The sequence below is a fragment of the Ochotona princeps genome, chromosome 28, assembly GCF_030435755.1.
Source record: "Ochotona princeps isolate mOchPri1 chromosome 28, mOchPri1.hap1, whole genome shotgun sequence".
In the NCBI taxonomy this organism is placed as follows: Eukaryota; Metazoa; Chordata; class Mammalia; order Lagomorpha; family Ochotonidae; genus Ochotona; species Ochotona princeps.
This window is the reverse complement of record NC_080859.1, coordinates 18,533,378-18,549,138: the sequence shown is the minus strand read 5'-3', so window position 1 is coordinate 18,549,138 and position 15,761 is coordinate 18,533,378. Positions and strand designations below refer to the sequence as shown.

General features: G+C 46.7%; 1 protein-coding gene across 1 annotated transcript in view; it reads left to right on the top strand.

Annotated features, from left to right (window-relative positions):
* Positions 1-1,382: 1,382 nt before the first annotated feature.
* FBXL17 (F-box and leucine rich repeat protein 17) overlaps positions 1,383-15,761 on the top strand; it is a 448,329-nt gene continuing 433,950 nt past the window's right edge. The window contains exon 1 of the mRNA XM_058656413.1: positions 1,383-2,420. Coding sequence (XP_058512396.1) covers positions 1,389-2,420 — 1,032 coding nt within the window. The 5' untranslated portion in view covers positions 1,383-1,388. The remainder of the gene's footprint in view (positions 2,421-15,761) is intronic.

Sequence of the window (15,761 nt, the reverse complement as noted above, 5' to 3'; positions counted from 1 at the left end):
ACCAAAGAAACTTCCATTTGTTTCTGTTTTATCCACGCTGAGGGACAGGGAGCATGCTATGTGTAGTGAAACCCTCTGAAATTTCTCCCCCTGGAAGCCAACCTTGTGCCCACCTTGGGTACTGCTCTAGTCTCTGACTCACTTAAGCCAGCACTCAACCTTCTACAGGATTCCCTGCAAGCTTTTCTTCCTCTTGCTTATCTGGACCACCACTACCACCATTACAAAGTTCAAGTAATGTCTCAAGTATTTGATGAGAGGACGGCCGGGAGGCCCAGGGTGCAGACACAGTAGTCATCTACCGCTCCTAGTATAGGCTGTGGAGTGACTCACTGGGTCGCGAAAACCGTTGTTATCTTTCAGTTCATGCAGGTGATTTGCTAAGTGATCTCATTTCGACATAAAGTAGTGGCCAGGCAGCAGTGCTGTGCAACAAGTGGGAAAAGCAGTGGTGTCGCACATCCACAGGGCGCTCACCAGGGCACAGCTGGGCACCCTCCCACGCCAGCAGGGTCAGGGATCCGGCCCGGAATCCGGCAGAACCCGCTTTACGGCTGCCAAGTGGCCTCAGTTTCCGAGTCGGGGGTGACGACGGGGTGGAAGGTGAGGGGAAGAGCCCTAGCGGCTCCTGGCCAATGGCAGCTCTTGAACTTACACCTCAAGACGTCAGTGCGGCTGTGGAAACGGATGTCACACAGCTGTCTCCTCCTCCTCCCGCTTCGGAGAAGGGGGACCTAGCGACTCTTGGGGCAACGGGAGGGTGGGGGGGTGCGTGCCGCTGCCGTGAGGTCCCCCCACCAGCAAGGCATCCCCCCAAGTCCCGGCGAGCAGCCAGGCTTCGGCGTTCCCACCCCGAGAGCGCGCGCCCCGCGGCCAGCTCCGCCCCCTTCGGGCACGCGCCGCGCGCCCCCGCAGCCTCGGAGCCGAGTCGCGGGCGCGCGCGCCCCTGGAGGAGCCGCAGTTAAAAATGGTTCGAGCGGGACCCGGCGTCACCGCCGCCGCCGCCGCGCTGACTGACTGAGCCGGCCGGCCGGGTCAGGACTTGGTTGCCGAGCCGGCAGGGGCTCGCTCGTCCCCTCACCTCCCCTTCTCCTCCTCCCCCACCCCCGCCTTTCCCTCGCGCTCCCAAAAAGCTCGCGCCCAGCATTCTCCCGGCTTCCCTGGGCAAAGCATGTAGCCCCCCGTCGGGCACCCCGGGCGGCCCGCAGCTTGACGCCCACCCCACCCCCTCCGTCGCGCGTGTGCGCCAGGGCGGGCGACCCCCGTTTGGCGCGACCAGAGGCCCGGGCCTGCGGAAGCGGCCAGTCCCGCCGCGGGGAGGCCGCCTGTCTGGGCCTCGCCCCCTCCCCGCCCCGGTGCCCCCCACCCCCCGCCTCGGGGCCTTCTATATGGGCCACCTTGTGTCGAAGGAACCGCGTAAGCGCCCGAGCCAGAAGAGGCCTCGCTGTTGCAGCTGGTGCCGCCGCCGGCGCCCCCTCCTCAGGCTGCCCCGCCGGACCCCGGCCAAGGCGCCTCCTCAGGCGGCGGCGGCGGCGGCGGCGCCCGGGAGCCGGGACTGCTTCTTCCGCGGGCCCTGCATGCTCTGCTTCATCGTGCACAGCCCCGGCGCGCCCGCCCCCGCCGGCCCAGAGGAGGAGCCGCCGCTCTCGCCGCCGCTGCTGCCGCCGCCGCCGCCGCGGGACGGGGCCTACGCCGCCGCCGCCTCCTCGCAGCACCTGGCGCGGCGCTACGCGGCCCTGGCCGCCGAGGACTGCGCCGCCGCCGCCCGCCGCTTCCTGTTATCATCGGCCGCCGCCGCCGCTGCCGCCGCCGCCTCGGCCTCGTCGCCGGCCTCGTGCTGTAAAGAGCTGGGGCTGGCCGCGGCCGCCGCCTGGGAGCAGCAGGGCCGGAGCCTCTTCCTGGCCAGCGTGGGGCCCGTGCGCTTCCTGGGGCCTCCCGCCGCCGCCGTGCAGCTCTTCCGGGGGCCGCCGCCTCCTCCGCCGCCGGCCGAGCCCTCCACGCCCCCCGAGATGGTGTGCAAGCGGAAAGGGGCCGGGGTCCCCGCCTGCACCCCCTGCAAGCAGCCCCGCTGCGGCGGCGGGGGCTGCGGCGGCGGCGGCGGCGGAGGAGGAGGAGGAGGAGGAGGGCCTGCCGGGGGAGGCGCCTCGCCGCCGCGGCCCCCCGACGCCGGCTGCTGCCAGGCCCCCGAGCAGCCCCCGCCGCCGCTCTGCCCCCCGCCCTCGTCCCCCGAAGGGGCCCCCTCCGAGGCCGCCGGGGCCGGGGGCACCGCCCCCTCGCCCGCCCCGCAGCAGCAGCAGCAGCAGCATGAATGCAGAGACGCGAGCTGTCAGGAGCACCCCGGAAACCCCTGCGACTGCCCCAGGGAGCCGCCCCCCGAAAGCCCAGACATCAACCAGCTGCCGCCGTCCATCCTGCTGAAGGTGGGTCTGGGCGCCCGGCGCAGGGATGCTGTCGCCCTGCCTCCCCTTCCCCGGTCCCCCGCCCCGCGCATCGCTCTCCTCCTCCTCCTCCTCCTCGGCCGCCCGGGGACGTCCCGAGGGGGCTCTGGGTTTGCTTGGGGCCTGTGTGGTGGAGTGCACCGACCTGGGAGTCTCCCAAAGGTCTTTGAGTAGCTGAGGTCGGCTGCCTACAATTCAGGGTTCTTCTGTTACTGGATGGTGTGTGAGGGCCGTCTCAGAAGCAGAGAGTGCTGGGTGCTGAAGGGGTTGCACCTTCCCATTTCAACCTGCAGAGAGGTTTCCCCCACAGGTTGTGCTAGCTGCTCAGGGCAACACCAGTTGACTTGTATTGAGCGGTTGCCACCAAGCTCAGTGATTGTGCTAGAACTTTGTGTGTACATGCCGGTTGATTGCTCCAGTCCACGCTGAGGAGACACGTGGGTTCTTGGATGCAAGAAGAAACTGAGTGTTCCTTCCTGTGCGGGAGGACTGACAGGGGGCGACAGTGGCTGTGGGCCAGCATCTAGGGGGCTTGGAGGGAGCCAGTGACTTGCACAAGGTCACATGCGCCAGGAGAGAGCTGAGCGGGCTTTGGAAGGGGGGGAATTTGGACATCCTTGGCCTCCCTTTGCTTAAGCTACCTGGCATTTGGCTTCCTTTCTTTGTAAGAGGGAACAGCTTCCAGGGTGGTCACTTGCATTTTAGTGGGGAGGAGGAGGAGTGGGATAGAGGGGGTGAAGTGTCCTTTAAGAACCTGATGTCACAGCTGCGAAGTGGAACTTGTAGTTTTATCGCTGTCAGTGACAAACTTTAGTTCTGTGATGCGGTTGTTATTAAGTTATTTAATGTGGGGATTTTTCTGTCTTCTCACCCACCCTTCCATTTCAGGAGCTTAAAAACTTTTCCCCCCAGTGAGGATGATACTTAAGACTAACCGTAATTAACTGAGAAGAATTTGGCTACTTTTTTGGGGGGGGGGCGGAGACCTTAGTTACTTTCCTTGCTACTGTAGTATCTGGCATCCATTACAATTGTTACTGTCACCAACGCACTTTCTTTGTACTCTCGAATCCTCAGTATTTGCATCAGTTTTTCTGTGGTGATAATGTTCTTGTGAATAATACAGGGAAAGAGAGAAGCTTTCCTCAGAAGATCATGATTGAACTCTTACTTCCTTGGAAGGGCAGTCACCTGTGTGGGGTGTGTGTGTGTTCAGGGGAACATCTTGGGCTGACTGGTTGGCATGAATGAATCAAATATCAACAAATCTTTGGTACAGAGTCTTGAGTCCTGTGTTATTTGGCAAGTAAGACTGAAAAAACAAACACCAAAGACTTTTCTCTTTGTATTAGAACCATTTCATCAAGAGATAGAAACTTCTAATTAAAAAAAAAAGTGGCGTTATAGTAAAGAGTAACCATTAGAAGCTGTTCTTTTGTTCTTTTTCACATTTTTGTTGCAGGTTGTTGAAAACTGGGCCCAAGGAACATTTGGGAATTACTCCTGGGCTTGCCATGTGGTGTTGGAATGTTTGGATAGGCTACATAGATTTCCACTCTCTCGCATTAGAAACTTAGAGTTCTGCAGTCTCTTGTTGCTGTTTCTCTTGAGCACAAAGGAAGCTGGACGGCCTGGGAGGACATTTTTCCCCAGTGTTTGCCAAGCCTAGGAGAACCTGGGGAGGCAGAGCTCTGTTGTGGCGCATACCTGTTCATTACTCCCATCCCGTAAGTGCGGCGTGTGGCCTACATCGCGGCAACGCTAAACCAAGAAATGCATGCAGGATCAGTGAGCTGCTTAGGCTGTGTGACCATGTGCCTTCGAAGGAAGGTTCTGCCCTGTGTCACTGTGTGGTGGAGCCCTAGGAGAGCCTTGTGCTGTTCGAAGGTTCTCGCTTTGCCTCTGATAAAAACTGGAGAGCTTGGCTTGGAGAAGACTTAGGGAGCTATAACACTTCTCCCCACCGTCAGGAGGGTTGTTGCAGAAAGACAAATTCATCATCCCTACTAGAAAATATTCTCAGAATGTGCATTCTGCTCCCATCATAAAGTTGTAATATTACTACCAGCAAGTTACTTTGGTTGTCAAAACAAAACAAAGCAAAACAAAGGCAGGGAGTTTGATTTAAAGGGTCTTTTTTTTTTGTGGGGGTGAAGGGGTAGGAAGCTACCATACCATGGTTGTCCAGTTTCTCCAGGTAGGGCAGAAGAGAAAAACTGTGTGCTCATTCATTATCAACGAGACTTTTTTTTGTTGTACTTCTGTGCAATAATAACCACTATTTGCTTTAAAACATTCATGTAAGGCAGGTAAAGCCAAAGTTTGCCTTACTTCGTCCCTACCCTCTCAACTAGTCTGTCTCCAGAGATAACAACTATTAGCCAGTTTAGATTTTTTATTTCTAGGATTATTCTAGAAATTGTCCACAGCCCCATGTATTTAAATTTAAAGTGATTAAAATTAACTAGAATTTAAAATTCGGTTTTTCTTTATGTGGTTAGTGGCTACCATACTGAATTATGCATATCTAAAATTTCTGTGAAGTTAAATTAGTTTTTTTTCCACTCTGCAACTTTTGTTAACAGAATGTTTTTGCCATCTCCCTTGCTATTGAGTATATATAGTGTCATTTTTTAAAGCTGCTGCTTACCATTCCATGGTATTATATCTTGTTGTGTTTTTTATTAATGGATGTGTTCAAAGCTTGTTTTTGCTACCACAAATAATGCTTGTAGGAGTTATTTCTTACACACACATGGACTTTTTTTAAAAAAACTAGAGTGGATGTAAAAGAAAAAGTACTTTTTTGAAAAATATTTGGAATTTTCGAAAGTTCTTTCTAATCATTAGAACTATCTAAAAATGGACTGAATTTTTTTATTGAAAGAATAAACCTTCCTGGAAACCATAATTCTTCCGTGTCAAGACAGGAAGAGACTTTTGAAGGTAAAGAAATGGGACTGGAAAAGTGGAAGTCTGACCTCCAGAGTTAGTGATGGCAGGCCGGGGGTGTGGATGGCACCCGAGGGCTTCCAGGCCTGGGGCCCTGTTCAGATGTTCTTTATGAAGGACGGAAGAGCATGTAGAGGATTTTTATGAAAGGGCTTTCTGAAATGCAAGGGTTTTACATCCAGTGACCTCTAAACACCTGTGAATCAGAGGTTCATTTATGATTGAGTCTGTAGGGTTGAGTTGCATAGTCTAAGAAATTTGAGAAGCAGAGAATGATGCTTCAAAGGTCAACCTCGGGAGTGGCGTTTTCCTTCAGTGCCTACTCCTGTGACAGTAGGTGGTTGGTTGCTGCGGTTGTGTTGGATCGAATAGGCTAGCTTTACCCTTTGCTACCTGTTGTCCTTATAACTTCCTTAACAGCTCTGCACACTGATACTACATTACCACCATGACACAGTTTTACCAAGTGATAGCAGTGGAACTTTTTTATAAGATTTATTTATTTCTATTGGAAAGTCAGATTTACAGAGAAGAGGGAAAACAGAAAGATCTTCTGTCTGCTGGTTCACTCCCCAAGTGACTACAACGGGTAGAGCTGAGCCAATCTAAAGCCAGGAGCCTGGAGCTTCCTCTAGGTCTCCCACACAGGTGCAGGGTCCAAGTCTTTGGGCCGTCCTTGACTACTTTCCCAGGCTGCAAGCAGGGAGCTAGAAGGGAAGTGGAGCAGCCAGGATACAAACTGGGTTGCCCGTATGGGATCCTAGTGCATGCAAGGCGAGAACTTCAGCCACTAGGCCACCATGCTGGCCCAGAATCTTGATATCTTGATATGTTGAGGCGGATCTGCATTTATTTACTAGAGATGGTAAATCTTTGCTGGTTCACTGCGTAAATGCTGCTTCTGGTAGTGCAGGCTGGGCTAGGATGAAGCCAGGTGCTTGAAACTTCATCTTGGGCTCCCCATGGGTGGCAGGGACCCAAGTACATGAGTCATCACTTACTGCCTCCCACATTGCTCCGAACCTGGAGCAAGGACTCAATGTAGGCTCCCAAGGAACTGAACCGCTGCTGCAGTGCCTGCTCCTTACATGTAAGAGGTTTTGTGTTCTGTGTGTTTGCATATCTTGCTATCTGTCAGCATACCTGTTGCTTGCAGAAGCAAACTAGATGGGAAATACAAAATCTGGCACCACCTTTTAAGAATTCTCTGTGCATTCACCCCTAATAATGTGTTAATAGAAATTAAATCCTTACTTTCTAATCGAAGGATTATTACCAAAAGTTAGCTTTTAGTCTAGGGTGAGTTGTAGTGGAGAAACTTGCTTTGGAAAGAAAGTTAACACACCCTGTGGAAAGTAAAGTCAAGTCACATGTTAATGAAAGTCAACATAATACCTCTTTTTAAAGTTAGAATGTGGTTATTAATGGATCAGAGCATTGTTTTATACACACACATATATGTGATGTTTTATATATGTATACACACACATAATATTATGATGCCTGATTTAAGGCATCAGTTCCTCTGGAGGGAATGGAGGGAGTTATAGAGATGAATTGTCACATACTCAGCGTTTGCTTCTGATTCCAGTTTCCTGCTTGTCACCACTGTGGGGATAGCAGGGATAGTGAAATAGCTGGTTGCCTGCCGCACTCCTGGGAGAGCTGGAATGCCTTCCACCCTAACAGCGTAGGCTCTTACCAGCATTTAGGGAGGGGAGCCCAGAGGGGAGCTCTCTGTGGCTCTTCTCTTTATTCCCTCTGTCTCTTCCTCTCTCACCCAGCCCTCCTCCCTCATTCATTTAAAAAGTTAGGTTCCTAAGTTTTCTTTTCTGAAGGAGATTAGGTGACTTCTTTAGGCTATGAAAAAATGAGATTTGTTTTCTCCTATTCTAAGAAGTCTAGGGAGGTGATGCCTTGTAATGAGTACTTGTAAAGGAGATAACCTTGAGCCTGTCTTTGTCCACTTTGAGGACTGCGTGGTAGGAGGACACGGAAGGGAAGATAAGTAAAGCCATTTCACTTTGGCGTAATAGATTCTGAAACAGTTATTTGCTTTGGCTAAATACCTATATTATGCTTACTACTCATTTATTACATTCTTTTTCACGAGGATAAACAGAAGTAATCTGGATTCATCTGGATTTAGTCAATGATTTATGGATTACAGAAGTCATTTATTTCCCTTTTACAAAAGAAAATATGTTCAAAGAAAGTCAGGTGAAATCAAAGTCAGACATGTTTCAGACAAGGTACTTCTCTCTCCCAGTGACCATGCCTCAGTTTTTAAAATGATTTTTGCTTATTTGATAGGAAGTTAGAAACCTTTGATTTGCTGGTTCATTTTCTAAATGCTTGGAAGAGCTGGACTGGGCCAGATTAAAGCAAGGAGCCCAGAAAGTCTGGAACTCAATCCAAGTGCCCCTTGGGGACAGGAGCCCAAGCACTGTCACCTGATGCCTCGCAGGGTGCGCATTGGTAGGCAGCTGGAGTTGGAAAGGGACTTGAGCTCAGCTGCTTGGATGTGGCTTGTGGGCGTCCCGAGTGACACCCTGACTGCTGTGCCAAAAGCTGCTACTCGCATTATTTATTAAGGAACAAGTAAACTACCTAGTTTTAAAATCTGAACAAATGGTTTAGGTTCCTTAATATTTTAGTTTCTCTTCTGTTACATGAGAAGGCTGAGTGTAGAATTATCCATTAAAAAAAAGGATTTTCAGGCATAACTGCATGAAAAATTAGTATGTCCTTTCTCTGTAATATGTTTAATAATTATAATAACTTAAATATATAGTATTTAAAATGTATATATAGTTATTTTACATTAGTTAAAATAATGTATATAAAGTTGGCAAATTATCAAAGCTGCTTGAACTCTATGATTGAACCAAATGTAGACCAAGGGAGCATTATTTATTCTTAGAACTGTTTATTCTTAGAACTGTTAGAGCTTCAGGTAAGAATAGTGGAAGTCTGTAACTTGCTAGCACGGAGCACTTGCTGTGACCTCCTGCCCTAACGCCTTTGGCAGTAACTGTAGTTTAGAAAGCCAGCAGTTCTGTTGCCAGAGGGCTAACTCAGTTCAGTGTATTTGTCAAATAAAAGTGGTGAACTTGCTAGGGATAAATAAAAAAGGAAACACCACATACTTGGTAGTCTGAGGCCATGGTGCCAACTGAGACGAGCTTCCAAACAGGAGACCTTGCAAATCAGTGAAGCATGAAGTGATCATCTCTCCGTACCTGCTGATTTACAGTGAAACCATGCAGGTGTTCAGGGCAGATCTGAGCAGGTCTCGCAGAGAACAAGGGAGAACCGTCAGGTCTCAAATGTGCCTTTCCTAACTCACGCACAGATCTTCATGCTCAGCAGGTTTGAGCAGACCTTTGTCAAATAACTAGCTGAAAATTAAGCTGTTCAGAAAAGGGGACTTCTTTAAGAAGCCAGACTGAAAAATGTAAGAATTAATGCTTGAGCGGAGATAGTCATACTATTTGGGAAGTGAACCAGTGGATGGGACTTCTCCTCTCTGCCTTTCAAATGAATAAAACAATTTTTTTTGGTATTTATTCTCAAGAAGTTTTCTTTCCCTCTATATAAGATCCTGATCCAAATGGTAAATCTGGATAAATACATGAAAGACATTTGGATCTTGTAAGTAGAGGATGTTTTAATTACTTTCTCATCCAAATGCCTTTTAAATTCTCTCTCTGATTGATTGGCCTGACTAGAGTGCATGAAAGGAGTTAGAACATATATATTGATGTTGCTCCTGATTTCAGGGGAAGAACTTTTAGTCCGTTTTCCATTAACTATGCTGTTAGCTTGTGTGCTTTTATATGTTCTGTTTTCCAGGTAGATGAAATGCTCTTTTATTCCTAGACATCTGAATGTTTCAGTCAAGAACAGGTGGCATATCTTGTGAAAGACTTTTTGTCTAATCAGCAATTGATGCACTTTTTTTGAAAGAAGACTATTTGAAAGCAAAGTGACTAGAAAGAGAGAAAGAGTTTTCATTGATGGGGGCAGTGGTCAGGGCTGGGCCTGGCCAAACCAGGAGCAGGATTGTCTCCCACATGGGTGGAGGTGACTGAGGCACAAGTAATTGTGCTAACATGTGCTGTGTTCCTAGGCACGGAGCAAGGGCCTAGACCAGAAGTGTAAGAGTTGGGCCTCCAGCCATGATTCTGATAAGGGATACATTGTCTAATGTGTCTGCTTAACCTGCTGTTTCTCGATATACACACACACACACATATATACATATATATACACATTACATATACACTATCATATTAACAAAATGATTTTATAAATACAAAATCATTTTGCTAATATGATAGTATCTTTCTTACATATTGGACTACCCTTTTAATTTCTGGAAGCAAGTTGCCCATGATAGTGTCATATCAATGTTTTAGAATACTGCTAGATTTATTTTTCAATATTTTGTTGAGTTTTTTGTATCTGTACTTATAAAGGATGGTCGTCTGCCCTCGTGATGCCATGTGTCAGGGCTGATCCGATAGAGTGAAGAAGTGGTCCCTGATCCTTGCAGCTTGTTACAACATTGTTATTTTTTTTTTATGGATCGTCCCTACCTTTTGACCATCATATGAGGGCACTTCACAATGTTCACAGAAAGTACAATTAGGTATAAGTTGTTTTGAAATTATGCATATGTGGTACCCTCAAATTTAATGATAAACGAATATTGTAAAAAAATAGCTTTTAGATATTTTTATGCAAACATAATTATGGGTATTGTAATAATAGCCTATTTTGCATAATAGTAGTATCTATACATTTGCTTACTGTTTGCCTGGTATGTAGTGTTTCATGCTTTTACTTTGTGTCTTTGAATATAGACTTGAGTTTTTTAGTAGGCAGTATATATTCAGATCACTTTTAAGTGTTCTCTGTCATTTGTGTCTTAATTAGATGCAGTTATTGATAAGGAAAGACTGAGTATCTACCATTTTCTTCGTTTTCTGTTTTCAGATTTGTGTTTATCTTCATTTTACTTGTAAGGCAGAAAGTCAGAGATCTCCCACTGGCCGATTGCTTCCCGAGAGAGCCACGCTAGCCGGGCACAGGGTGTGCCAGACTGAAGCCAGGAGTCTTGAACTCACTTTGTGTCCCCTATAGGGGTGGCAGTGACCCAAGGAGTTGAGCACATCATTCTGTCTCTCAGATGTGTGCTATCAGGAAACATGATCGGAAGTCATAGAGCCACTTGAGTATTAGATATCAGTGTCTTAAGTGGCCTAGTAAGCGCTTTGCCAGTCACTACTCCAGATGTCTGTGTCTAATGCATTTTCTTGTTCATCAGTTCCTCCATTGTGTTTTCTAAAATGTGTACATGTTATATATTTTCCAGAGTATCATGATTTTCTTCTCAAATGCATTTATTCTCATATTGTATATATGAGAATACTCATACATATATATATGCACATTTATATATATATATAAATGCAGAGATTTTCATATCTCTATTCACAGGTATGGGAGCTTCAGAAATCCATGGAAGCTGGAAGTAAAAGCTATAAATCTTCTCAACATAAGTCTCATCAAGTTTGGATTCTTTTTATAAGCATATCACCCATTTAACTCCCTAAAGAATTGAGGGTCCTGGGAATATAACCATCTAATGCTTTTTTTTTAAACATCGCTAATGTTATGAAGAAAGCATGCATTCTTTCAAGATTTTCTAAGTGTAGGAAACAAAGAGTTCAGAAGAAGCCAAATTAGGACTGTGAGGTGGTTGGCTAGTGATTTCTCACGGAGACTTGCACAGTTGCCCTTGCTTGAGGAGAGGGCTGAGCAGGAGTGTGGTGGTGTAGACCCTCCCGAGTGCTTCCCTTCTGAAGCTCTAGCTAACTTTCTCAAGACACTCTGTTCATAAGCAAATGCTGTCTTTCTTTAGCATTCCAGAAGGTCCAGAAGCATCCCAGGCATGCCCTTTGGTACTGTGATTTTTGCACTTGACTCTTCTTCTACAGGACCACCCTGTCCTCTTCGTCGATGTCACTTTGTGCTACTGGTGAGGTTTTATTTCCTGTTAGAGTTCTTCGAATAAATGCTTCAGGATCTTTGTGTTCTAAAAGTTTCTTTTGACTACTCTACTGTTGTCTGTAGCTCATCTGGATAGAACAGTTTCGGCACCCATTGAGCAGAAAGTTTATTTTCATTTTTCACTCAGAATTTGGAAGCAGAGCTAGTTGAGATGTCTGTGGTGTTAATAATTGTTGATGCTGATAACTCATTTATAAAAGTTAGTACAAGTTTATTTTGGTCCCAGAATTTTTTGATACTGGGCTTTAAGGGTTTTAATTAACTTTATAATTTATAAAATATGATTGTTTTGTTGCTGCCCCAAAACATTGTTCCTCTGTTTGCTGTTATTTTCCCAATCCATTTTTATTTTTGTGCTGATTAACCTAGATTTATAATTATTTTATATAGCTGTCTTTTAAGTTGTATTAGACTTACAAATCAATACCACATTAATGTCAACTTTTATACTTCCCTTTATTGATACCTACCTTTATTAGTGTAATTTATTTTTTCATGTAGATTGAAACTACTGAATATTTCTGTGTATCTGGAAGTATATTTTTTTTTCTTCTTGAAAGATGATTTGCTGAATATGGAATTATTGGCTGACCATTTTCCTTCCAGCACTTTGAATATGATATATTCTGATTTATCTGGGTTTTAAGGAGAAATTCATTGTTATTGAGGATCCCTTTAGTTCAGGAATTACTTTTATTTTCCTGCTCTGTCTTTGGCTTTCAGCAATTTGATTATGATGTATCTTGATATGTATCTCTTTGGTTCACATCTATCAACAAATTTAAAAAGTTTTAGCTGGGGCAGGCATTTGGCTTTGCAGGTAAGGTTCTGGCTGGGCTGCCACTAATCTGTATTGCAGTTCCTGGATTCAGATCAACGCGCTGGCTGCGGGTGCCAGCTGCTTGCCATGAAGTACAATTGACTGGATCCCTACTGCCTTTGTGAAGAGCCGGGATGCTCCAGCCAGCGGAGCCAGGGAGAGGGTCTGGGGATGAAGCACCGACAGGAGACCAGTGATGATAGAAGTCTCTCTGAAGTCTCCCTTTATTACTCCTTCACTTGTCCTTATATACTCTTCTTCCCAATCCTTTAGCCAAGCAATTGGATACAGCTGAATCCAATTAGTCCAGGTGGTTTTCAGCCTGTGCTTCTGCTGGAACAGCAAGCCCAGTTTCTGTTACTGCGCAACTTAACCAGTACTATTAATTCCTTAACCCACAACGGGTTTCCCTTTTTTGTGTTAAAGCAGACTTGAATGCACCTGTCTTAGGTTGTGGACTCAGGTCATCAGCCTTACCCGTCATCAGGAATCTCCGTAGCATGACGGAGCCCTGCCCTTGTCTTAGGTGCGTCAGTGCCTGGTCCATCTTACCCATCACTGGCTGCCATTTCAACGTGTTGCCTGCTGCAGCTGTGCAAACAATACCTGGGGAGTCTGGTAGCCCTGTTCCATATCTAGGAGTATCTTTAGCTCGGTAGCAATAAGCAGACAGCTGTTCCTGGGCTTGGGAAAGATTTTGCACTCACAGGTGTCACACACATAAAGGCATATGATGGGGAACAAGAGGCCCTGACCATATCCCACAGCATCTGCTGCTCCTCTGCCAGCAAATCAACCTGCTGTTACAATGTAAGCATGCACACCCACATGTGTTCATCAATAAAGTTCTGGTGTTCCATGACTCGGGCTGTCCTACGAGTTTGTTCACGGTCTCCGGTCTCCGCAGTAGCTGTAATCTGTCCTAGGGTCACCGCTACAGTGGCGGCTGCTGACACCACGGCAGTACTGGCTATGATGGTCACCGATATGCCAAAGTCTCTTTTAGCCTTATCAAGGCAACAGAGGTCTCTCCGTTAGCCCCAACAGGCACAGGCAGGATTCCGGGCAGCCGCATGATAACAGAAGTATTGCCATTGCCATTCCAACATGCTGTTAGGGTGCAGCTGACCTTGGTGCAGTTCACTTCAGAGGCATTTCCTCTATAATGGAATGCAAGACAGAAAAATGGGGAGTTAACACAGGTGGACTCGGGCTTAAAATTCAAGGAGCCAAGGTTCACCCATGTGAGCGAGTCCTCAAATCCAGAGGAGTGGTTGAACTGATAAGTTCCATAGGAATAATTGCCTCCCTAAGGGAAAGGGAGCACATACCCATTCCCCACAAAGCTGCCACAAAGAAAAGGTGGGTATTTTCCCTATGGTAATAAAGGGAACGATAAGAAAAAGCGTGGGCAGAAATTGAGCTATTTTTAAAGGGAGGGCGAGGCCCCCAACAGCTGGGGTTGCACACTTTGCAGTCTGGCAGTCTGATTTAAGGAGAAAATAGTGGGAAATATCGGGACCTCAGTGCTCATAGGAAGAAGAAAAAAAAGGAGGGGTGCTTAACAATGACCCAATATACTTGCTTGTCCTGTTGATCTACCAACTCAAATGCCATCACCATGGGCAGTACCCGAGTTTTCATAAGACTCAGCAGCAGGAGCTTGCCAGACAAGCCTGTAGGAATCCACTGTGTGCCATTTTCATTTTCTGGAAAAACACAAACCGATCCTTGCCCCCATATGAGGAAACAAAGGATGTTGGAATTCAAGTGAAACCTAGCGTGTGCCTTTTGCGCTTTCTCAAGGGCCGAGGCCACCAATTTGGTGGCGGTATCTGCAGCCGCATTTCCTGATGTCAACGGCCCGGGCAAATCTGAATGGGCTCGAATATGAGTCACAAAGAATTTATCTTTTTGGGCCCAAATACAGACTTGAATTTTTGCAAATAGAGACACTGCTGTAGAGGGGGAAGACATTTGGCCTGCACTCTTCAGCACAGGAAGGGAATGGGCAACATACCCTCTATTAATATACAGATTAAAGGGCTGCGCGGAAAATGTTTAAAAGGCCGCAAGAACTGCCACCGATTCCACAACCTGTGTGGAGACAAAAGATGTGGGGATGGTGGTAACCTGGCCATCTACCTACAAAAGCTGCCTGACCATTAGACGATCCCTCAGTGAAAACAGTTAATGCTTCTGGCAATGGTTGAAGAGAGGTTATAAGTGGAAAAACAACGGGGTGTAAGATTAAAAAAACTGTACAACGGGGTCCTTAGGATATTGGTTGTCAAAATTAACATTTAAAGTGCTCAAAAATAGTGCCTAGGTCTCTTCCATATTTTGTGACCACAAAAGCTGCTTCCAAGTGTGCGGAACAATAATGGTGTCTGGGACCTTCCCAGGCTGCTCTTAATGGCTTCCTGTATCAACTTTGCTTTGGCCAAATAGCAAGAGAGACATGCAAATGTTCCCAAAATATAGAGCCCTACTGATAATATACCCCCGTAGGTGTATATGAGGCTGCTACAACAATAAATAAAAATGTGGTATTGTAATCAATCCTGGTCAAATGGGCTTGTTTAATATCCATCTCAACCTTGTGTAGGGCCTGACGTCCCTCTACAGTCAGCACCCTAGGAGATGCTGGAGAGAAGTCGTCTTTTAAGATAACAAAGCTTTCAGATCTGCATTAGTAAGTTCCAAACTGGGTCTCATCCAGTTAATGTCCCAACAATTTTTGAAAAATCATTAAGAGTTGGCAACTTTCATATGGCTATGGAAATTTTGGTGGGGGGTTAATACAAATCTGAAAAAGTTGAAATCCCAAATAATTAAATGGAGAAACAAGTTGTATTTTGGGGCTATAGCTAATTCTGCCTCAACTGAAGGGAGAGATGCTGAAGTTGCTTCTGTAAATCTTTCACAGCTGCGCTCAGATTTAATGGTGCTGATGACATAGTCGGCACAGAGGGCTCCGTACCTGGCCAAAAGAGATTTTTGCTCAGCACACTCTACGGGTGAAGGATCCTGGGCAAACTCATTTCCGTCGTCTTTTCCTTCCTCATCCTCAGAAGAGGACCGCGAATCTTCTTCACATTTTCCCAGACTTTATCTGGTTTGGGGTTCCTTCTCCTTTTTTTACCCTGGTTTGTCATCCCCTCTATCTTCTTACTCTGGTTTGTGGCTCCCACCCCCTTCTTATGGGTAATTTTTCAAGGAAGTGTTGCACCACTGCTTGAGGAGATGACAAAGCATTCTTTACCAAGTGCCAGAGGAGAAAGGTGGCTGCTAGGAGAACAAACCATGGGAATATTTCACAGACATTTCAGTGAACTTCTGTGCAGTCTTAAGCTTAATGTTGGTGCCTTGTGACTGGAGCAGATCTGATTCCCTTAATCACCTGCACTGTAGTGAGTTCTTGCCACATGATGCCTTTTACTTATGCCCCTGCAAAATATTTAATTCTAAAT